The sequence below is a fragment of the Neofelis nebulosa genome, chromosome 2, assembly GCF_028018385.1.
Source record: "Neofelis nebulosa isolate mNeoNeb1 chromosome 2, mNeoNeb1.pri, whole genome shotgun sequence".
Lineage (NCBI taxonomy): Eukaryota > Metazoa > Chordata > Mammalia > Carnivora > Felidae > Neofelis > Neofelis nebulosa.
The window spans coordinates 222215488-222238507 of NC_080783.1; the positions used below are offsets into that span (position 1 = coordinate 222215488).

At 46.4% G+C, this 23020-nt stretch overlaps 1 protein-coding gene across 4 annotated transcripts in view; it reads left to right on the forward strand.

Moving 5' to 3' along the window:
• Positions 1 to 1630: 1630 nt before the first annotated feature.
• Positions 1631 to 23020, forward strand: part of C2H1orf159 (chromosome 2 C1orf159 homolog) — a 35670-nt gene continuing 14280 nt past the window's right edge. For 2 of the 4 annotated variants that reach the window (XR_009258508.1, XM_058719510.1), the window contains exons 1-3: positions 1632 to 1838; positions 21199 to 21300; positions 21380 to 21468. Coding sequence is in view for 1 of the 4 variants with exons in the window: in XM_058719510.1 (XP_058575493.1) it covers positions 21397 to 21468 (72 nt within the window). In the remaining 3 variants the exon portion in view is untranslated. Of the gene's footprint in view, positions 1839 to 18670; positions 18843 to 21198; positions 21301 to 21379; positions 21469 to 23020 lie in introns of all 4 variants that reach the window. The other 2 variants (XR_009258509.1, XR_009258510.1) reach the window with 2 other exon arrangements.

The window sequence follows — 23020 nt, forward strand, 5'->3', positions numbered from 1 at the left end:
CTAGGAAGGCTGACAGGCTCCAAACCCTTTTATTAGCACACGAGAGACTCTATTGAAAAGCTGTGAGTGTGCAGGATGCACACAACTGTTCTTTTTGTCCGGGGGCAGCTCAGAAGCAGAGCCTGAGACCACACTTGTGGAAATTCCACCAGCCACGGGGTCATCCTGTTGGCACAAAGCGAACCCAGCACACTAGACACATAGATCCCATGGACTTTGGAACTCATTGTGGGGAGCAGTCACAGCCCCCTCCCCATCCATGAGTCCTTATGGCTGCAGGGTAGTCTAGTGGGAAGAGTAACCAGTCTGACTGGCCCCACCGGCTGGCACCTGTTTCTTTTCCATCTATTCCTATCCATAGCGAGGTGCAAGTGCAGGTGAGGCCTGGGTGCCTCCTTGTGCCTGTGCTGGGCAATGGGTGTCCTTCCTGGTTCAGGCTGAGGTCGTAGCTCTCCCGGTTCACTTACAGGCCCTTGAGGAAAACCAGTCTCAGCCCCATGGGAAAGCAGCCACTCTTTATTCATGATGATCCCCCCCCCCCTTTGTCCTTTCCTGTCTGCTGTGCTCTGGAGGGCCATCAGGAAGGTATAACCACTCCGTTTTCTCCTGGAAGCTCCTTGGCATACCCTTTCTCCAGGGGCTAGCTCTGCATGCCCGCGGGAGGATGGGGGGGGGGGGGGGGGGTTGAAAGGCCAGCCTTGGTGTGGACCAAACACTAAGATATCCTATTCAATCCCGACCCCACCCTGTGAGAAAGGCTCTGCATCACCCATGAAAGCTGACCAAGGTCTTTAAAGCAGCAAAACTGGTCTGCAAGGTAAGCCAAGAACAAAGATTCCTTTCTAGGGCTTCACATCAAGAATTCCACAAAGAGCAAACATTTCAAAGGCCTAGTCTCTCCCCAGCTCTTCACTGGGGCCAAGTGCTGGCCTCTCGTCCAGACAGCCAGGACACAGGGGTCTGAAAGGTCTTGAAGGGGCACCCCAGACCTGAGGTAGGAAGTGTAGATTTTACAGAGGGCTTATTAGGAGACACGTCTTCGCTTCCCAAAGGAGCTTTTGCTTTTCAGTGGGCTAGTCGGCTTACTCTCCAGACAAATCATAAAATGGCATTGTCCTCTGAGGATGTTCCTGTCACGTAACCTTGTCATGTGTGTAAGGTCACACCTGTTCTCATTTCCTCTCGTAAAACCGAAAGGTAGCCCTAGAATCAGCCACACGTTGGAGCTCTCTATCCCCCGCCTAAAACCGACAGTATTTGATAAACGTTGTCGCCTTGGGGACGGACTTGGCGGTCTTCATTTCCAGGCAGCCTCCGCTAAAGCGGATATGGGCCGAAGCCCCAGTTATCCAGGACTTCCTCTAGGGTAACGCGCAGACGCTGACTCCCCGCACCCGTCCCTGCTGACGCGGGGCCGCGGAACACATTACCTTTCGCGCGCCGCCACCTGCTGGCCTGCATCCCCGGGCTTCCCGGTCTCCTGGCAACGCCAAAGATGGCCGGCGCGCGAGGGCTCCTGGGGAGTGTAGTTCTTCCCCTCCTTTCCACTCTGTCCATGGCTCAGCTATTAGGACCTAGGCGCCCTGGACTACACTTCCTAGGTTGCTCCACGCGCGTCTCCCACAGCCTCGCGAGAACCCTGTGCCGGAACCCATCTGGAGAGAGGGAGCTCTCGCGAGGACCGCCGGTAGTTGTAGTTTGAGGCTGAGGAGAGACTATAGAGGAGTCTACAAGGCTGAGCGGAGACTACGAAGGCGGAGAGACTACAAGTCCCAGGGGGAGAGGCGCGACCGCCTGGAGGGCGGGGGGTACGAAAGAGGAACGCGAAGGGCGCCGGGGTGAGTGATGGGCCGGGGGCGGGCGCGTGGTCTGCAGGGCCGGGGGCGGACCGGGGGCGGACCGGGGGCGGAGGCAGGGGCGCCGGGGGCGGCCTTGGGGCGCGGACGCCCGGGCCGGATGGTCTCCGACGCGGTGTGGGGCGAGGAACCCGGACAAAGGTCCGCGGGGACCCGGCTCCCCTCGGGCTACCGAACCTCCCGCAGGAGTCGTCATCTGAGAGAGACCGTCGGTAGCTGGACTCAGGCCCCCTCCCCCGCCCCCGAAGCCGCGGAGCCCCAGGAGGTCTCGCCCTCAGGACCGAACGCAGGCCGGGGTGGGTGGGGGGAGTGTGAGGCCGTCGGCTGCCCTTGGAAGCCGTGTTCACACCGGCACTCTCCCTGGAGGTTGCGGGATCTATTAGTCCGTTTATCGCCACGAAATTGTCAAGGTTGAGTCGTTATGCAGGTTTTCGAGGAGCGAGTTGCCACCGTAACAATTTGACTGATGTGTTAGTTCCGGTGTAACTTAAGAGCAGGTCACTAGGGTACATTCGGATACGGCCTTTCAAGGATTTGAAGGAGTAGCATTTTGGCAAATGCAGCTTCGCCCAAAAACCTGTTTTCTGATAATTCTTAACGGTTTCGTTTGATTCGAAGGTGTCAACCTTGGCCCCGTTTTTCGTTTTGTGTTTTTCTTAGTATTGCTACATTATAAGGAGGATGCTGACCTAGGTCTTCATCTTTCTCGTGGTTTTTAACCTGAGGAAGGCCTGGACGGGTTCCCGTACCGGGTGGTCAGGGAGCCCTCCTGGATTACTCCCACACCCGCTCCCAGCCAGGAGCCAGTGGATAAGTAGTCTGTGTTCAGGCAGAATCTTAGTGGCCACATTGTTTTCAGAAGTTCCTAGAAGGAGATAGAATCTGAATTATCCAAAAAGTTTCTTTTCCTAGCACATGCCCCCGCCCTGGTACAGTCCTCCCCGGAGCAGAGCAAACAGATGCATTGGTGGGCGATCACCTGAGTGGGCTGGTCCACAGGGACACCGCAGGACCCCAAAGGCACCTCCCAGCCCCTCGCTTACTTCTGTCCTCCAAGACAAGCTGTGACTTATCACGTGACTCATTAGAAGCATGAAGGAGTCACCACAGCGCTGAGAGTTCCGCACCTCCAAGGCGAGGGATGCCTTTGAGTGGTTTTCCCGCATGCGGACCCCAGGCGGAGGCTGCAGGGGTCCACACCCCTGTCAGGTGTGCAGAGGCCGCAGAATGGTGGGCAGTGGGTGCCACGTGGCATTCGTGGCATCGGCCACACGTGTCAACAGACCGGAATGTTTCCTTTCTATCCGGTCAAACCGTGGACGGCATTTATTTTCCATCACAGCGCGAGATGGGACTTTTAGATCGGGAAGCACGTTCGTAAGTTCTCAACGGTTCTTATCTTCCCGAGAGACGAGTTCCACGTTGGCTTCCTTTGCTTGCTGAGAAGACCATCGGCAGTACCTACTCTGATTGGCGGGGAGGGGTGGGCAACGGGCCTGTGTTGTGCTTCATCAGTGCCTCAGAGCCCGAAGCTGGTGACCCCCTGTCCCCACTCTCCTGTCCTGCCACAGCTGCCTGGAGGCTCGGGGAACCGAGCTGCAGTGAGCACTTGTGTGCTCCCTCTGGCTGAAGAGCCTTTTGCAGGGTCGTCCCCCCAGCCCTAACTCCTTATGGAGGGACCGCAGATAACCCCACCCAGTCAGCCCTGATACATTACTTGCCTAGGGTCACAGCGGCCTGGAGGCTTTATTTCTTCACTGAAACCAGTTCTTCTAAGGAAAAATGAGCTGTGAGAGAACATACAGTACAATTTAAATTCTCACCAAATTTTGGGGTGCGTGGGTGGCTCAGTCAGTTGAGCATCCGACTTCTGCTCAGGTCACGATCTCCCGGTTCCGAATTCGAGCCCCGTGTTGGGCTCTGTGCTGACAGCTCGGAGCCTGGAGCCTGCTTCGGGTTCTGTGTCTCCCTCTCTCTGCCCTTCCCCCGCTCGTGCTTGCTCGCTCTCTCTCTCTCTCAAAAATAAACATTAAAAACATTTTTTTAAGTAAATTAATTAATTCTCACCAAATTTTTCATTGCCACGTAGAAATATTTTTATCCAGTTACTTAACCTTTTCGCTCTGATACGATCAGGACGAATCACATCTATTCAGTTGGTTAGTGAGGTGTAATTCACATGCAGTTATTGACAGATGCACCCAACTGTGTAACCTGCACACCGATCATGATAGGAAACATTTCTGTCATCCTGGAAAGGTCTCTCGTGTTGTGGACTGAATGGTGTGTCCCCCAAATCCATATGTTGAAGCCCTAACTCGCAGTGTTTTGGTATTTGGACGCTGGTGGGGCCCTTGGGAGGTGGTCAGGGTTAGATGAGGGCGCGAGAATGGACCCCATGGTGGGATTAGTGCCCTTAGGAGAGAAGAGAGAAATCTGGTCACAGGCACAGGGAAGGCTGTGTGACACCGAAAGAAGTTACCGTCTGCAGGACGGGAAGGAGGCTGAGCCAGACACGGAATCTCTGGAATCTTCCGGCATCTTGGTGTCTTGGCTCCAGTCTCTCCGTGTTGCTGTGTCAGGACTCCTGGGATGTGCCACAGTGCGCCTATCAGTCCTGTGGTGGCACTTGGCTTAGGTGACTAAAGAGGTTATGGATATTGTGCACATCTGTGGGTGTGCTTTCCTTTCTCTTGGGAAAATCCCTGGGAGTGACACTGCTGGGTTGGGTCTACTGAGCAGAGCAGTGTTTCGGGGTGGCTTTAATTTGCATTTCCTTGAGCTTAGTGATGCTGAGCACCTTCCCACCTGCTCATTACTGCTCACACCTCTTTTCTGAAATGTCTGATCCAGTCTTTTGCCCTTTCTAAAAAATTATCAAGTTGTGAAAGTCCTTTCTATTTTCTGGATACATGGTTTGTCAGATATATATTGCAAATATCTCTCATTCTTTGGCTTGCTTATTCATTTATGAATGTTACATTTTAAAAATTAACTTTAAAAATTTTGGAGGAGTTTTAGATTTACAGAAAAGTGTTAAAGATAGCCGGTTTCCCCTACTACAGACATTTAGGTGACTGTGGTGCATTTTTCAGAACTGAGAATAGCAGTGCTCACGTTCCAGACGGCAGGTGTCACTCAGGTCCACAGCGTCCCTGTCCAGGTCCCACACTGCGCTGAGTTGTCGCAGCTCCTTTGTCCCCTCCGGGATGTGTGTCTCAGCTTCTCTTGCTTTGTCACGACCTTGACAGTTTTGAGGAGGACCGCACAGGTGTTGTGTCGAATGTCCCTCGTTTCGGGTTTGTCTCTTGTGTTTTCTCATGGTCAGAAGGGTTTGTGGCTTGGGGAAAGGACACCCCAGAGGTGAGGTGGCCCTCTTGTCACATCCTATCAGGGGGTCCTATTGGCCGGTCACCTGGTTCGGGTGGTGCCTGCCGGGCGTCCCTCCTGTCTTCCTGGGCAGCAGCCACTCAGTGAGGCGGTCTCCCTGTGGGGCTGGGGACGAAGCTGTCCTCCCTCCCGGGACGGGGGGGGGGGGGGGGGGGCGGGGGGCGGCGGGGAAGAACCGCTGTAGTATTTGGAATTCTGGAGGGAGGAGTTCTGTCTCCCCCACGTGCTCACGTTTATCAGCGGTCCCCTCCACCAGCAGGGACTCCTGGATGTGTGTCGTGTACTTGGGGTCCAGCCCCGCACTGTGTTGTTGTGCCCTGGCCGTTGGGGGCTCTTTCATTTGCTTGTTTCGGGGGCACCGCCTTACTTCGTGGCCCTGCCGGGGGCTCCAGGTTCATCTCGTCGTGTGCCCGCCTCAGCCGTAGCAACCACGTCTCCAAGGAGCCCTGGTGTCTTTTACTGGAGGACGGTGTTTAGAAGCCAGGACCTGGGGCAGTGGTGTGCGCCTTGCTGCAGCTGTCACGGCCTGAGGTCTTGTGGGCGGAGGAAGTTAGATAACGTGTGCGACTGTTTGTCTATGTGTATGTGTGTGTCTGATCTGTGTGTGTGTGATCTGTGTGTGTCTGTGATCTGTGTGTGCGTCTGTGATCTGTGTGTGTGTCTGTGATCTGTGTGTGTGTGTCTGTGATCTGGGTGTGTGCGTCTGTGATCTGTGTGTGTGTGTGTAACCTTCCTGTGAGAACCTGGCTCCTACAGCTGCCATCGGTTTCTTATCTCTAGCCCCAAGGTGCACACAGAGGCAGTTTCAGAACTGCTCACCCACATTCCACCCCGACAAGAAACAAATTTACCAAGTTGAGTGTAGCTTAAGTGTGGTTCTTTGGATCTTTAGCTTCTTAGTCAAACACCGTTTTCCAGGGGTGCTGAGGTCAGCTCCTTGTTTTGCATCCCCTTCAGTGTATTGTCATATATTTGTGACCCAGTTAGAACCATTGGTCACAGTCTGTGTTCTGTCTTGAGATCCCCAACATTGTTTGATTTGTGTACATTAAACTTTACTCTCTGTGATGCATGATCCTATGGCTTTTGACAAGTCCTAGTCTTGTGTCCACTGTGGTGGTGTATTTTGCTGAGCAGAAGTTTTTAATATTGATAAAGTTTAATTTATGAATCGGTTTTCTTTTTGGTTCATGCTTTCTGCGTCCTTTCTAAAAGTCTTTGACTAACCAGGTCACCAAGATATTCCCCTATATTTTCTTCTAGAGGCTTTTTCTGGCTTCAGTTTTTACATTTAGCTTCATGATCCATTTCTTAGTTTTCATACTATGTGAGTACAGGTCCAATTTTTTTTTTAATGCTTATTTATTATTTTGAGAGAGACAGACAGACAGACAGACATGAGCAGGGGAGGGGGCAGAGAGAGAGGGAGACACAGAATCTGAAGCAGGCTCCAGGCTGTGAGCTGTCAGCACAGAGCCTGATGTGGGGCTTGAATCCATGAACCGTGAGATCACGACCTGAGTCCAAGTCTGACGCTTAACCAACTGAACCACCCAGGTGCCCCTGATTTTATTTACTTTTGAGAAGAGAGAGACAGAGAATGAGCGGGGGGAGGGGTAGAGAGAGGGAGACACAGAATCTGAAGAGGCCCAGGCTGTGAGCTGTCAGCACAGAGCCCGACACGGGGCTTGAACCCACGAACCGCGAGATCATGACCTGAGCCAAAGTTGGACGCTCAACCGACTGAGCCACCCAGGTGCCCCTGTATTTTATTATTTAAAAAAAAAAAAAAGTTTATTTATTTATTTTGAGAGAGAGAGAGAGAGAGAGAGAGAGAGAATCTCAAGCAGGCTCTGCACTGTCAGCTCGAACCCGTGAACTCTGAGATCATGACCTGAGCTGAAATCAAGAGTTGGACGCTCAACCGACTGAGCCACCCAGGTGCCCCTTGGTCTTACATATTTTAAAATAAATTTATTCCCACAAACTATGTTTTTGAATGCCATTGTAAATTATATTTATTTGTCATTTTCCAAATAGTTGTTGCTAGTATATAGAAATAACAATTGATTTGTATGTTCTTAGAACATTGCTAAATTCACTTATACTAGCTTTTTTCTGTAGATTTCTTAGGATTTTCCATAGAAATAGTCATGCCATCTACACAGAGACAGTTTCTTTGTTATCTCTCCTTATTATACGGACTAGCACCAAGGATATTGGATATCTTGATTCCTTCAGTCTTTAGGAGGAATGTCCTATATTTCACTGTTAATATGTTAGCTGTAGGTTTTTTATAGGTATCTTCTATCAGGTTGGGGGTGTTTCCTTTTATTTTTCGTTTGCTGAGAGTTTTTATTATGAATGATCCTGAAATTGTGTCAAAAGCTTGTTTTGCAGCTACTGAAAAGGTCATACGATTGTTTTTCTTCTTTAATCTGTTAAAGCATTGGATTGTAATAACCGGTGTTTGTGTGGCAAGCCAGCCTTGTGTCCCGAAAGGAGCTCATTTGGTCACGTTCTATCACCTTTTTCATGTGTTACTGTATACAGTTTGCTAATATTTTGTCAGAGTTTTTGGATTGATGTTCATGAAGGATAGTAGTCTGTACTTTTTTCTTTGTAATGTCCTTGTCTGATTTCCATCCGGGTTATATTGGACTATCTTTGAGTCTTGCTGGCCTTATAAGTGAGCTGGGACATGTTCCCTCTTTGTTTTCTGAAGGACTTTGTGTCATAGTGGTACTTCTTCCTTAAATATTTGATAGACTTCATCAGTGAAGACACTGTCTGGGTTGTTTTCTCTGGGGGAAGCTTTAAAATTGTGAATTCAGTTTCTTTAATGGCTATAAGGCTATTCATATTTTCTGCTTCATCTTGTATCATTTTTGGTAATTTTTATCTTTAAATAAATGAGGCCATTTCATCTAAATTGTTGAATTTATTGACTTAAAGTTCTTTATAATACTGTCTGATTATCCTGCCATGTTTGTAGGATTTATAGTGATTTCTCCCCTTTCATTTCCGATATAGATAATTTGTATTGATATTTTTTTCTTGATTATTCTTGCTAGAGGTTTGTCAGTTTTATCTATTTATTTTTATAGAAGTATGATTAACATACAGTGTTAGTTTCTGGCACAAAGTGTAGTGATTCAACAATTCTTATGTTACTCAGTGTCAGCGCTCACTGCAGTCAGTGAGGTCACCATCTGTCCCCGTGCAACACGTCTACAATCTATTGACTGCATTCCCTGTGCTGTACTTCCCACCGGTGACTTACTTACCTTGTAACTGGAAGTTAATCCCCTTTATCTATCTTACCCATCCCCCACCTGCCTCCCTCTGACAACCACCAGTTTTCTATATTTAAAAGTCTGAATTGGGGCGCCTGGGTGGCTCAGTTGGATAAGCGTCCGACTTCGGCTCAGGTCATGATCTCGCGGTTCGTGAGTTCGAGCCCCGCGTCGGGCTGTGTGAGGACAGCTCGGAGCCTGGAGCCCGCTTCGGAATCTGTGTCTCTGTCTCTCTGCTCCTCCCCCACGTACACTCTGTCTCTGTCTCAAAAATCAATAGAGCTTAAAAAAAGTCTGAGTTTATTTGTCTCTTTTTTCTTTTTTCTTCCACTGTTTTGTTTCTTCCATCCCACATATGAGTGAAATCATATGCTATTTGTCTTTCTCTGTCTGATTGTTTCACTTAGTGTAATTTGCGCAAGCTCCATCCATGTTGTTGCGAATGGCTGAGCAATATTCCATTGTGCACGTTTCCCCCCTTCCTTCTCCACTCACCTGTGGAGACACTTGCGCTGCTCCCGTACCTTGGCGATTGTAATTCTTTTTTTTTTTAATTTTTTTTTTTCAACATTTTTTATTTTTATTTTTGGGACAGAGAGAGACAGAGCATGAACGGGGGAGGGGCAGAGAGAGAGGGAGACACAGAATCGGAAACAGGCTCCAGGCTCCGAGCCATCGGCCCAGAGCCTGACGCGGGGCTCGAACTCACGGACCGCGAGATCGTGACCTGGCTGAAGTCGGACGCTTAACCGACTGCGCCACCCAGGCGCCCCGCGATTGTAATTCTTGTGATTAGTGCCGCGGTAAGCATGGGGTGCGTGCACCTGTTTGAATTGGTGTTTTTGTTTTCCTTGGGCAAATACCCGGAGTGGATTTACTAGATCATATGGTCGTTCTACTTTTAGTTGTTTGAGGAACCTCCGTACGGTTTTCCACAATTGCTGCACCAATTCGCATTCCTGCCAGGAGTACACCAGGGTTCCTCTGTCTCCGTATCCTCACCAGCACCTGTCATTTCTTGTCTTTTCTGTTGTAGCCGTTCTGACAGATGTAGGACGATCTCTCATGGCGGCTTTGATTTGCACTTCCTGGTAATTAGTGATGTTGATGTTTTCACAGATCCAAGTTTTGATTTTACTTCTTGTTTCTAATTTTTGTCCATTTTCTATTTCATTAATTTCTACTCTTATTTTTATTATTTCCTTTCTCTTACCTAACATGGGTTTAATTTGATCTTTTTCATCTTCTTAAGATGGAAGCATAGATCAATTATTTTACATGTGCCTTCTTTTCTTACATAAATATTTAAAGTATAAATTTCCCTCTAAGCATAGCTTTAGCTCCTTACACAAAATCTGATATGCTACACTTCATGATCTTTCTGTTAAAATGGGTTTTTATTATTTATTTATTTACTTATTTGAGAGAGAACAAGTGGCGGAGGGGCAGAGAGGTGGGGTAGAGGATCCAAAGCGGGCTCTGCGCTGACAGCAGAGAACCTGATGCGGGGCTTGAACTTACAAACCGTGAGATCATGACCTGAGCCAAAGTCAGACGCTTTACTAACTGAGCCGCTCAGGCTCGCCCCTTTCTGTTGAAATGTTTTGAAATTACCTTTGTTTCATCCGTGACTGGCTTAGAAGTCTATTGTTTAATTTCCAAATATTTGGAGATTTTCTAAATATCTTTTGTTATTGATTTTTAATATAATTCCATTGTAGTCAGAGACTATGCTCTATGATTTTGATCCTTTGAAATTCATTGGTATTTGTTTATGGTTTAGCATGTGATCTCTTAGTAAATATTCTGTTTGCACTTAAGAAGAATGTGTATTCCATTTTTGTGGAGTGTCATGTTCTACAATTATGAGTTGAGTTAGTTGAGAATTTTACCCAAATCTTTTATATCCTTACTAATTTTGTTTTCTACTTAATCAGTTATTCAAAGAGGGATGTTAAAGTCTTCAACCCTGGTTGTAGATTTGTCTTTTTCCTTTTCACTCTGCCACCTTATTCTTTATGTATTTAGAAGCCTTCTATTAAGTGCATACATATTTGAAATCGACTTATCTTCTTGGGGCACCTGGGTGGCTCAGTTTTTTTTTTAACGTTTATTCATTTTTGAGACAGACAGAGAGGGAGCGAGAGAGAGAGTATGAGCAGGGGAGGGGCAGAGAGAGAGAGGAGAAGACACAGTATCTGAAGCAGGCTCCAGGCTCTGAGCTGTCAGCACAGAGCCCAACATGGGCTGGAACTCACGAACCATGAAATCATGACCTGAGCTGAAGTCAGACCCTTAACCGACTGAGCCACCCAGGCGCCCCTCCTTTCAAGATTTTTAAAGTTAATCTTTCGTTTCCAGTAATTTGAAAATGATGTGTCTCAGTGTGGCTTTATTATATTTGTCCCATCTATGTCTTCCACCAAATTTGGAAAGGTTTTAGTCATTGTTTCTTCACATATTTCTTCTGCTCCACTATGTGTCTCTCCTCTTCTTCTGGAACGTAGAATTACCCATGTGTTAGATGTTTCATACAGTTGGATTGGCCCCTATACCCTTCTTGGCGCTCTTCATGGTTTTCTCCCAGCCATTTCTCTTGTTTTCCTTCAGACTATGATTTCTATCAATCTTTGATGTTACCAAGGATTTCCTGTCACTCCCATTCTACTAAGCTGTTCAGTAAAGTTTTTATTTCAGATGCTATATTTTTCAGTTCTAAAATTTCCATTTTGCTCATTAAAAGTGTGTGTGTGTGTGTGTGTGTGTACATATACATATATATCTTCTATTTCTTTGCTGGGATTTTCTATATTTTTATTCATTTTGAGTGTATTTTCCTTTATCTCATTGGATATAATTATTAAGTCTGCTTTAAAGTGTTTGATCAATACCGGGGTCATAATATAATTAGTATCTGTTGTGTGTCTTTTCCCTTGAGAATGGCTCATATTATTGTGGTTCTTCATATGCTTGATAATTTTGGACCGTATCCTATATACTGCAAATGTTATGTTGTGGAGACTCTGGATTTGATTATATTCCTCTGAAGAGAGTTAATGTTTTTGCCTAAGCATGCAACTACTTTCATTAGATTCAAAATGCAAATTCTGTCACACCTGTGATAAGTTCTGGCTCAGATCTCAATTCAGATGGCTTCTCAGCCCGGACTGCACACAGACAGTTCAAGACTTGGCTGGAAATCTGAGCAGAGTTTATACACAGAATCCCTCTTTCTCAGATTTCTCCTCTCACTCTTAAGCAGCACTGGTTGCCCAGCTCCTTCTCCTGGTTTCTCTAACGAGAAAGATAGTGGGCTTTCTGTCAGAGTTTTCATCACCTAATACCACCACTGTGATGACTGTGCTGCCCTCAGGGTAAAGACACGAAAACAGGAAATACATTCTGTTCGGGCTACTTCCTTTAAGTTTAAACTGCCCTCAAAATCTGCCTGTTTTTGTTCAGAGCCTTCAGGTAGCTGTTTTTGTCCAGAATGCGTAATTACCAGTGGGAGAGTCATTTTGTTAGAAGCCAATTCTTCCATACTGGAAATAGAACTCCATGGCTTTTGTATTCAGAAACCAAAGCAACTTTAGTTTCCAAATGGGGGGCACAGGTGTCATTTCCTAAGCACTACAGCTGTCAACAACAGAACACTTGCAGGGAACTGCTGTGCCCCTAGAATATCATCTTCACTGGGCAGGAATTAGATAAAGACAGGCTTCGTGTGGGCCTCAGGACAGTAAACTAAGGATGCATGCTAAAAGACACTCTTATGGGATAAGAATATGAATCTAATTGCAAAGAGATAAATTTGAGATAATAAGTTGCACTTACCTTACTTTAATAGACCCTTTCATCTTTAGAGCATTCTTGAAAGAACAACCAAATTAATAAATAATATTCTGACATTAAGTCTCCTATGAAGTGTTATTTTACGTCCTTAGAGACTGTATGTGAAGCCAGGGCTGGCCTTTCATGCCATATTGGTTTGAGAAGTATCAAGAAGTCTCTTTTTGTTGGGGTGTCTGGGTGGCTTAGTCGGTTAAGCATCTGACTTCAGTTCAGGTCATGATCTCACGGTCCAGGAGTTCGAGCTCTGCATCCGGCTCTGTGCTGACATCTCAGAGCCTTGAGCCTGCTTCAGATTCTGTGTCTCCCTCTCTCTCTGCCCCTCCCCTGCTTGCACTCTGTCTCTCTCAAAAATAAATAAACATTAAAAAAAGTCTCTTTTTGCTGTAGATCCTGGTTCTCCAAGGGACATGAATCTGTTCACTATCTAACAACAGCAAGAACAATGCTTATATAGCACTGACTGTGTGCCAAGCACCACTCTGAGTGATTTGCATACAAGAACTCATTTTACCCTCTCAACAGTGCCTATTATCAACCTGTTTTAAAGAGGACAAAACAGGTTTACAGCAGATCCCACAGCAAGTACAGGCAGGGTAAGGAATGGGCCTGGCCTCTAGCTCTAGAACCTCTACTCACCGACCATACTAAACTAGCATCTGAGAGTTTTTCAGCTGGAGCCAATGAATATGGCTTGTTTTACAACGTTGAACAAATAATATGTTTTACACATCTGCCCAAGTATGATGCAGTTCTACAGAAATTCTCAATTTAACAAGTGAAAGTACCCAAAATTAAAAAATATATGTAATACATCTTTAACTATTATTTAAAGACTATTAACTGAAGTAAAAATAATAACAGTCTGTTGTAGAATTTTCTCACATATGTAGAAGTAAAAGACATGCCAACAAGAGCTCTAGGAGTAGGAGGTGGTCTGGGGCCTGCTGTAAAGGTTCTCACATTGCTCATGAAGTACAAGAGTATTTTTTTTTTTAACGTTTATTTATTTTTGAGACAGAGAGAGACAGAGCATGAACAGGGGAAGGGCAGAGAGAGAGGGAGACACAGAACTTGAAGCAGGCTCCAGGCTCTGAGCTGTCAGCACAGAGCCCGATGCGGGGCCCGAACTCACAGACCGTGAGATCATGACCTGAGCTGAAGTCAGACGCTTAACCGACTGAGCCACCCAGGCACCCCCAAGAGTATTTTTTAGACCACATAGACAATGATGAGTTTGATATGCATATTTAGTCTGTAGAGGAACCACTAAAAAATAGCATGAAAAGGGAGAATTAAAAAATCAGTAGAGGAAATAAAATGGACTTTAAAAAACTTGATTCACCCCCCCCCCCCGGAAAAAGGGAGGAAGGACAGAGAACAGAGGGGAAATACAGAATTCAAACATTAAGGTGGTAGATTTAAACTAAAATACTCTAATAACTGCATTAAATGTAAATGGATTAAATACTCCAAATAAAAAGTAGAGATTAGCATTTCTAATCATCAGGGAAAATGCTACTTTGCATCCATGAGGATGGCTATTATAAAAAAACAGAAATAACAAATGTTGACTAATTTTTTTAATTAGTCAAAATTTTTAATTTTTGAGAGAGAGAGAGAGAGAGAGAGCATGCGAGTGGGAGAGGGAGACACAGAATCTGAAGCAGGCTCCAGTCTCCGAGCTGTCAGCACAGAGCCCAACGTGGGGCTCGGACCCATGAAATGTGAGATCATGACTGGAGCCAAAGTCAGACGCTTAACTGACTGAGCCACCCAGGCACCCCCTAACCCCAATTTTCTTTTTAATCTTGAAAGCAGAGAGAAGCAACATATCACATATAGTATAGCATTGCAAAGACTGAATCAGGGAACATGGAGGCCAGGGTCAAGTGGTATTGCACCCTAAAATACTAAAAAGAAAGAACTGTCAACACAGAATTCTGTACCCTCCGAGACTGAATGTGAAATGAAAGCATTTTCAGAGAAAGGAAAACTGATAGAATTTGTTGCTATCAAATGTGTACTGCTAAAAATGCTGGAGAAGTGTTTGTAGACTGAAGGTAAATACCAAAGTGAAATTCAGATCTTATGAGTGAATGATGAACATCAGGAATGGTAAATATCTGGGGGAAATGTTTTCTTTCAAGTACGTATTTTAATTAATTAATTTATTTTTAATGTTTATTATTGAGAGCACAAGAGTGTGCAAGTGGAGGAGGGGCAGAGGGAAGGGGACAGAGGATCCGAAGCAGGATCCGTGCTGATGGCAGCGAGCCTGATGTGGGACTCGAACTCACGAACCTCGAGATCATGACCTGAGCCAAAGTCGGATATTCAGCCAACTGAGCCAGCCAGGCACCCCTCAAGTACATATTTTTTAAAAAATTACAACATCTCTTGTGTTTGCAATGCACGCAGATGTCATAGGTGTGACAGTTGTAGCACAAAGAATAGTAAAGGATACACAAACCTATAGAGTTGCAAAGTTTCTAGATTTTTTAAAAAGTTTATTTATTTTAAGAGAGAGAGTGTAGGGGAGGGGCAGAGAGACAGGGAGAGAGAGAATCCCAAGCAGGTTCCATGCTGTCATCCCAGAGCCTGATGCAGGGCTCAATCTCATGAACTGTGAGATCATGACCTGAGTGAAAATCAAGAGTCCTGTGCTTAATTGACTGAGCCCCTTAGGCACTCTGCAGTGTCTACATTAAAAAAAAATTTTTTAATGTTTTATTTATTTTTGAGAGAGACAGAGAGAGACAGAGTGCGAGCGGGGGAAGGGCAGAGAGAGAGAAGACACAGAATCTGAAGCAGGCTCCAGGCTCCAAGCTGACAGCACAGAGCCCGAGGCGGGGCTCGAACCCATGAACTGTGTGATCATGACCTGAGCCAAAGTCGATGCTTAACTGACTGAGCCACCCAGGCACCTCTGCAGTGTCTACATTTTAGTAGAAGTGGTGCCATATTCTAATTAGGCTGTGAGAAAGTAAGGATTGTGTGTTGCAGTCTCTATAGCAACAGCTATAACAATATGCAAAGAAGTATAACCAAAGAACCAAAAGATAAACTGAAAGAGAATTTTTTAAATATTCAAATAATATAAAAGAAAGCAGGAAAGAGAGAACAGAGGAATAAAACACCATAGAGACCAAAAGAAAACAAAATAGTAGCCATAGTGTCTTTATACATTTTTCAAAGCCCACATATACATCAAGAGTGACCATAAGGGTGTTTGGGTGGCTGAGTTGATTGAACGTCTGACTTTTGATTTTGGCTTGGGTCCTGACCTCACGGTCTGTGAGTTTGAGCTCCGGGTTGGGTTTTGTGCTCTGTGCTCTGACAGCACAGAGCCTGCTTGGGATTCTCTCTCCTTCTCTCTGCTCCTCCCCCATTCACACGTGCACACGTGCACACACACTCTCTATCAAAATAAATAAGTAAACTTAGAAAAACAAGAGTGACCATAGTGTAAATATGGACTTTGGGTGACAATGATGTGTCGGTATAGGTTCATTGATTATACCAAATGTACAGGATGTTGATAGTGGAGGAGGTTCTGCTTCTGTTGTGGGGGACTATAGGAACTTGCTTACTTCCTGCTCAATTTTGCTGTGAACCTAAAACTGCTCTAAAAATATTTTATATATTAAAACAAAATAGAGGGACAAGTAGAAAACAAACAATAAAATGGTAGACCTAAATCTAACAATAGTGATAATTACATTAAATGTTAATGGACTGAACTCTCCAATTAAAAGGTAGAGATTGGGGCACCTGGATGGCTCAGTCGGTTTAGCGTCTGACTTCAGCTCAGGTCATGATCTCACAGTTCGTGAGTTCTAGCCCCGCGTTGGGCTCTGTGCTGACAGCTTAGAGCCTGGAGCCTGCTTCGAATCTCTCTCTGTTCCCCCCCTGCTCATGCTCTGTCTCTCTGTCTCTCTGTCTCTCTGTCTCTCTGTCTCTCTGTCTCTCTCTCCCCTTCAAAAATAAATAAAAACATTAAAAAAAAAAGATAGAGATTGCCACAATGGATACATAAGCAAGACCTACTACATACTGTATATAGGAGATTCACTTTAAATATTAAAAAACACAGGTTGAAGATAAGATATATAGATGCAAAATATATCTATAGATCTAAAAATCCATCTGTGTTGCAAACAGTGAATATCAGACTGTATTGGCTGCATTTATATCAGATAAAATAGATTCCAGTATATTGAGTATTACCAAAGATAAAGGGGAAATATCTGATAATAAAAGGGTCATTTCTTCAAGAAGACCTATCAATTTATGAATGTGCCTAATAACAGAGCCTCACAATAAATGAAGCAAAATTGACAGAGTTAAAAGGAGAAATAGATAATTCCATGATTATAATAAGAGAGTTTAACATCTCTTTCTGTCACCAATTATTAGAATAAAACAGCAAAAGAAATTAGTAAAGACATAGAGCATCTGAACACTACGCTCAGGCATCTTGACCTAATATTTGTAGAAAGCTATACTCATCAAAAGCACGATACAGATTCCTACTAAGTGCACAATGTATATTCTCTAACATAGACCAATTGCTGTGCCCTAAAACAAGTTTCAAAAAAACCTAAAGAAGTAAAGCTGTATTTATTTGCAGATGACATGATTGTTTATGTAGAATAATCTAAGGAATCTACAAAAAGTGCGAGAACTATCAAATGAATTTAGTAAGATTTCAGAAAGCAAGGCAAATGCACAGATTTTAATTGTATTTTTATGTACTAGCAGCAAACTATTAGAAAGTGAAATTAGAAATTCAATTCTATTTACAATAATACCAAAAAATAAAATATTTAGCAAGAAGTTTGACAAGCTCACTTATTAAGTAGTCTGAGCTCATGTATAGGACTGGCTTGTTCAGAACCCACTTCTGCCCAGCACCACCTCTTCACTGCAAACTACAGAATGTTGCTGAGATAGCTTAAAAGAAAATGTGAAGAAATAAATGGAGGGCGATAGCACCTTCATAGTCAGAAGACTCATTATTGTTAAAATGTCCATTATTCTAGCCAAAATGCCACCAGGCTCTTTTATAGAAATTAACAAGGTGATTTCGAAAATACAGAAATGCATATGACCTGGACCTGACAGAGCAAAGCTTATGCTACTGGTTTACAAGCTTTCAGGAAAGCTTCAGTAATCGAGACTGTGGTGTTGGTGAAGGACAGACACATAGATGCCTGGGGCAGAGTAGAGTCCAGATGTAGACCCATGCATACACACTCGGTTGATTTTCAACAAAGATGCCATGATGGAAGATGCCAGAAGGAAAGTCTTTTTACATTTTTTATTAAAAAAAATTTTTTTAATGTATGTTTTTGAGAGAGAGACAGAGAAAAATAGAGTGTGAGCAGGGGAGGGGCAGAGAGAGAGAGAGAGAGAGAGAGAGAGAGAGAGAGAAAGAGGGAGACAGAGAATCCAAAGCAGGCTCCAGGGTCTGAGCTGTCAGCACAGAGCCCGATGCAGAGCTTGAACCCATAAACTGAGAGATGATAACCTGAGCTGAAGTTGAATGCTCAACCAACTGAGCCACCCAGGTGTTCAGTTTTATTTTTTTATTTTAGAGAGAGAGTGCACATGGGTGGGGGAGAGGGCAGAGAGAGAGAATCTTAAGCAGGGCTCAATCCCACGACCTTGGGATCCTGACCTGAGCTGAAATCAAGAGTCGAATGTTCAACTGACTGAGCCACCCAGGTGCCCCAAGAAGGAAAATATTAAAAAAAAAAAAAAAATCCCAGAGACAGGTAGGCTGTTTTAATTTTAATTTTTTAAATTAATTAATTTATTTTGAGAGAGAGAGAGAGGGAGGGAGGGAGAGAATGAGTGGGGGAGGGGCAGAGAGAGAGGGAGAGAGAGAATCCCAAGGATGCTCCAAACTTCAGTGTGGAGCCCAGTGCGCGGCTCAGTCCCACAAACTGAGATCATGACCTGACCCCAAATCAAGAGTCAGATTCTCAACCAACTGAGCCACCCAGGCACCCCCACAAAGGATAATCTTTTTATCAAACAGTGCTATAACCCCTGGACACACATCTGAGAAAAATGAACCTTGATCTTTGCTTCCAGCCATACACAAAAGTAACTCAAAGTGTAAAACCTAAAACTCTAGAACTTCTAGAATAAAACACAGGAATGACCCTCGGGTCAAGGCAGAGATTAACCTTAGGACACAAAAAGCAAGAAATGTAAAAGAAAAAATGGATGCATTGGATTTTATCAAAGTGAAAACATTTGTTCTTCTAGATCCCATGTGAAAATGAAAAGTCAAGCCGCAGATGGGAGAAAATACTTGCAATATACTTACATCTGAAATACACATATCTGACAAAGAGCGTGTGAAGAGCTATTATGACTCAGTGATAGAAGGACAGCCAGTTAAACAAAATGGACGAATGATCGAAGAAGACATATGAGGGTGAGGAACCATCATTAGTGACCAGAGAAATGCAAGTTAAAGCAACAGTGAAATGCTCACGGCACAGCCACTGACACGATGCCCACTGTTGGCAAGAATGTGGAGCCGAAGGGCCCTCATACCCTGCTGGTGGGAGCACACGTGGTACCGCGGAAGACAGATCGGCAGGTTACACTTCCCTTGACCCCGTTGCTGCAGTACTGAGTGCTTACCCGAGAAATTAAAGCAAATGTCCACGCAAAGATACGTATAAAAATGTCCACAGTAACTTTATTCACAGCCACTAAAATCCAGAAACAGTCCAGGTGAACATCAGCAGGTGGTTGGGTAAAGGCAACGTTGCGTACCGTTCAGCCATAAAAGGAACGAGGTACAGATGAATCTAAAGATTATTATTTCAAATGGAAGGAGCCAGGCACACAAGTGTACACACTGTGTTCATTTACGTAGAATTCTAGAAAATGCAGGCCGATGCAGTGACAAAGGCCAGCCCCATGAGTGCATGAAGCCAGGGTTGAGGGAAGGACGGCAGAGGGGCTCAGGCGTCGTCTGTGGGTGGCAGAGACGCCCTGCACAGCGTGTCCGAACTCACCGAGTTGTATGCTCTGCATGGATGCGGTTTATTGTATGTGAATTATACCCTAAGAGGTTGACTGACTAGCAGATGATGGTGTTGGTTAAAGTATGTACTTCTGATTCCTGAACTGAAAGGGTGTTTTGTGACTTAGTATGACCCTGGGGTTGCTTCTTAACCACAGATTGAGCTGAAGGTCCCATGACATTTAGGGTTTCCGCAAGGCACGGAGAGATAGATGGCCTCTGCTGAGCCAACCTTACATGGGCAAAAATGGAAAAGATGTGATCACACCCTGTAGATGAGGGTCAGTGTGTCTGTGACATCAGCAGTTGCTGTCCTAGAAAGAAGGTGCATTTCGAACAAAGCGTGCATTTTGGATGGATGGCATGAATGAGGGGCAGCAAGGGGGCTCTTAACAAGGCCTGATAGTTGTTTCTGCCTGTGTAGGGCTTCTAGCATGAAGCGGATAACAGGACGGAGCCCCACCCTTGTTCCTATACCGCCCTCCTGCATGTGTCATCCTTCCTTCACCCTCCCTCCCCGCCGAGCTCGGAACCCTGGGGCCCACAGTGCAAGGGGCCTGTCAACCATCCTCGGCAGTGGGGATCTTCCCCAGGACCCCCAGCCAGGAGCTCACCCACCGCCTGGTCTCGATGGGCCCTCGGCTGGCTGAGGGGGTGGTTTCTCATTCCCCGGCTCCAAATGTGTTCCTTGCCGACCCACCTTGCCGCTGTGGAATCTTCATCTCCAGGAACCTGAACAGGTTCCCTGAATAAGCAGCTCTTTCTGTCAAGTAGAAAGTCCTTTTATTTTTAAAAAAAACCTTTTTTTAATGTTTTATTTATTTTTGACAGAGAGAGACAGACAGAGCATGAGCGGGGGAGGGGCAGAGAGAGAGGGAAACACAGAATCCGAAGCAGGCTCCAGGCTCCGAGCTGTCAACACAGAGCCCGGCGCGGGGCTCGAACCCACGAACCGTGAGATCATGACCTGAGCCGAAGTCGGACGCTCAACCGACTGAGCTACCCAGGCACCCCGTAAAAAGCCCTTTTAGAGTTGACTTGTCTATGTCCAAATATTTAGCCAGCTGTGTTTCGGACAGATTATAATTATGGTTACCACCTTGTAAGTTAACAGAAATTTGTTCAAAACTGAAACAATTCACTGCAGGGGTTGTGCGGGTTAGTGGGTGTTCTCTGACCACATTGGAAGTGTGGCAGTGTAAGCACATCTCACGGGCTGTGGAGTTTTGAATTTGCTAGTGTCAGGAAACTTACCTACTGCGTGGGGCCCCATCAGCCATCAGAAGTCCTCTGCTCTGGAGTTGTCCTCAGTTGTGGTTTTAGGTGGTACTTTTATCACCCAAGCTGACATCTTTCCTGCAGTTTCATGACAAGAACAGGGTGAGTAGCAGAAAATTAGAAGACTGCAGGTCCCTAACTGGCCCGTGCTGGCCCCAGAGGCACCTCGCTGCCCAGGAGTTCCGTGTCTTGGTGAAAATGGTTGAGTTGGGGTTTCCTTAGGACAGAACAAGATGGCAGATGGACAACATCCATCTGAGCTCATGAGTAGGACCGGCTGGTCCAGAACCCCCTTGTGCTTAGTCCTTTCAGGAGGCAGTGAATGGCTGAAGGCTTGGGAGGAAGCAGTGAGTCTATCCAGCTCCAGCTCCAGACGGACTGGGCACAGCCCCTCCAGTCCCCCAGCTCCGGGGGCTCCTTGTGGTGAGTCCAGTCGACCTGGGAACAACGGGCCTCAACTGTGTGCCTTGGTTTGCAGGCCCAGGACCAGGGATCTGCGGCTTCTTAGCAACCCCACCCTGCCCCCTGAGCACTGGGCGACAGGCTCTGGATGTCTGCAGCTCCCATCCCAGAAGGCCAGGTAAGGGTCCTGCACCTCGGCCCCCACGGTGCCCCAGAAGGAGGTGCCTGCACCCACACAGTGCCCCTGTCTGTTGCAGACCCTGCGCTCTGGGACATGGAGCTCCAGCGCGCTGTCCTTCTGGCGGGTCTCCTGGTGGAAGTTGCTAGCAAATCCTCAGAAAGTGTGGTAGGTGACGCGTCACGGGGCAGCATGGGTGCCAGGAAGTACAGTCTTCCCAGTTGTTTGCCCAGAGGGGCCTCACCCTTCGACCTTTGGGGGTCACCCTTGCCCTGGCCCCAGAGACACTGACTGTGCCCTCTGTCGCGGTCAGGGAGGCCTGTGCCACATGGAGGTCAGCAAACACATGCCCCCAACTGTCACCTGTTCTGTTATGTCCCCTAGAACCTCCTTTCTGTCTCTGCCAGAGTGAACCTGCTGCTGTAGCTGAAATAGGGTCTCTACACAGCTGCCCCCCACTGGCCCTGAATGGAGCCTGCGGGCTCTCTGCCCGACAGCGGGGTGGTTGGAGACTGCTTACTCCAGGCAAGCAGTGGCATAAGGCAGGATCTGCCCCAGGCTTCCTGTGACCAGGTGCCCTGGCTCTCCCAAGCCACACATCATCCAGGCCGGGTGGGGCCTTCCACCACTCTGCCTCTGCTAGGGTTGGGTGGAATGGGATGGCTGGGGTGTCCCTCTTGGGCTGGGCCTCAGCTGTGAACCGGCCTTCGACACTTCCTGTGGTGGTGTGGGTACTCCGTGCCATTCCTTAGACACCTTACTGTTCACTGTGGTCTTGTCGCAAGAAACAAAAGCTCAGCTATGATAAACACACTGCGCCGAGCTCCCCTTGGAAACCCCTCAAGTCCGGTCCCGTAAACGCCAGCGCTTGGCATGTCTGTCCCCCGCGTGGTGCACTCCTGTGTGCTCACCCAGCGGGTGTGAGGTCATACCCCACAGCCTGCCCTGGTCTGGGCACTTCCTCTTCGAGGGTCAAGCTGAAAACCCCCGGTGGAAGGCATCCGTAGCATTTCTGAGAACATCGGTGGACCAACCAGGACCCAGGGGGTGACTATTTTGTTGGGAGTGAGGGGCAGACACACCTCACCAGGGAGGCCAGGGCCGCCTGGGTTTATCTTCATATCTTATTATAGCCTAGAAAAACGTGTGTGTCCTTTTTTCATGAAGGAGTCCACATGTGGCCCTGCAGTAGGGTTTGGCACCTCTGTCGTCTGGCAGGTGGCGAATAGCCAGGCACACCTCATTTTATTGCGCTGTGCAGATACTGCATTTTTCCAGATTGAAGGTTCGCGGCCACCCTGCGTTGAGCGAGTCTGTGGGTGCCACGTTTCCACCAGCATCTGCTCACAATATGTCTCTGTGCCACATTTTGGTGATTCTCACAATATGTCGACTCTTTCATTACTATCACATTTGTTACGGTGACTTGTGATCAGTGATTATGACCCGCTGAAAGTTCGGGTGACGGCCAGCATTTTGCAGCCGTAAAGCAGTTTTAATTAAGGCACGTACATTGGGTTTTAGACACGACGCGATTGCACGCCTAATGGACTATAGTGTAAACGTAACTTGTACACATACCTGAAACCAGAAAATTCACTTGACGTGCTTTATTGTGGTCTGGAACTGAATCCGCAGTACCTCTGAGTAAAGCCTGTCAATCATTTCTTGGACTGAAGTGCCCCACCGCGTATCCGCCCGTGGTCCGCGGGGCGATCGG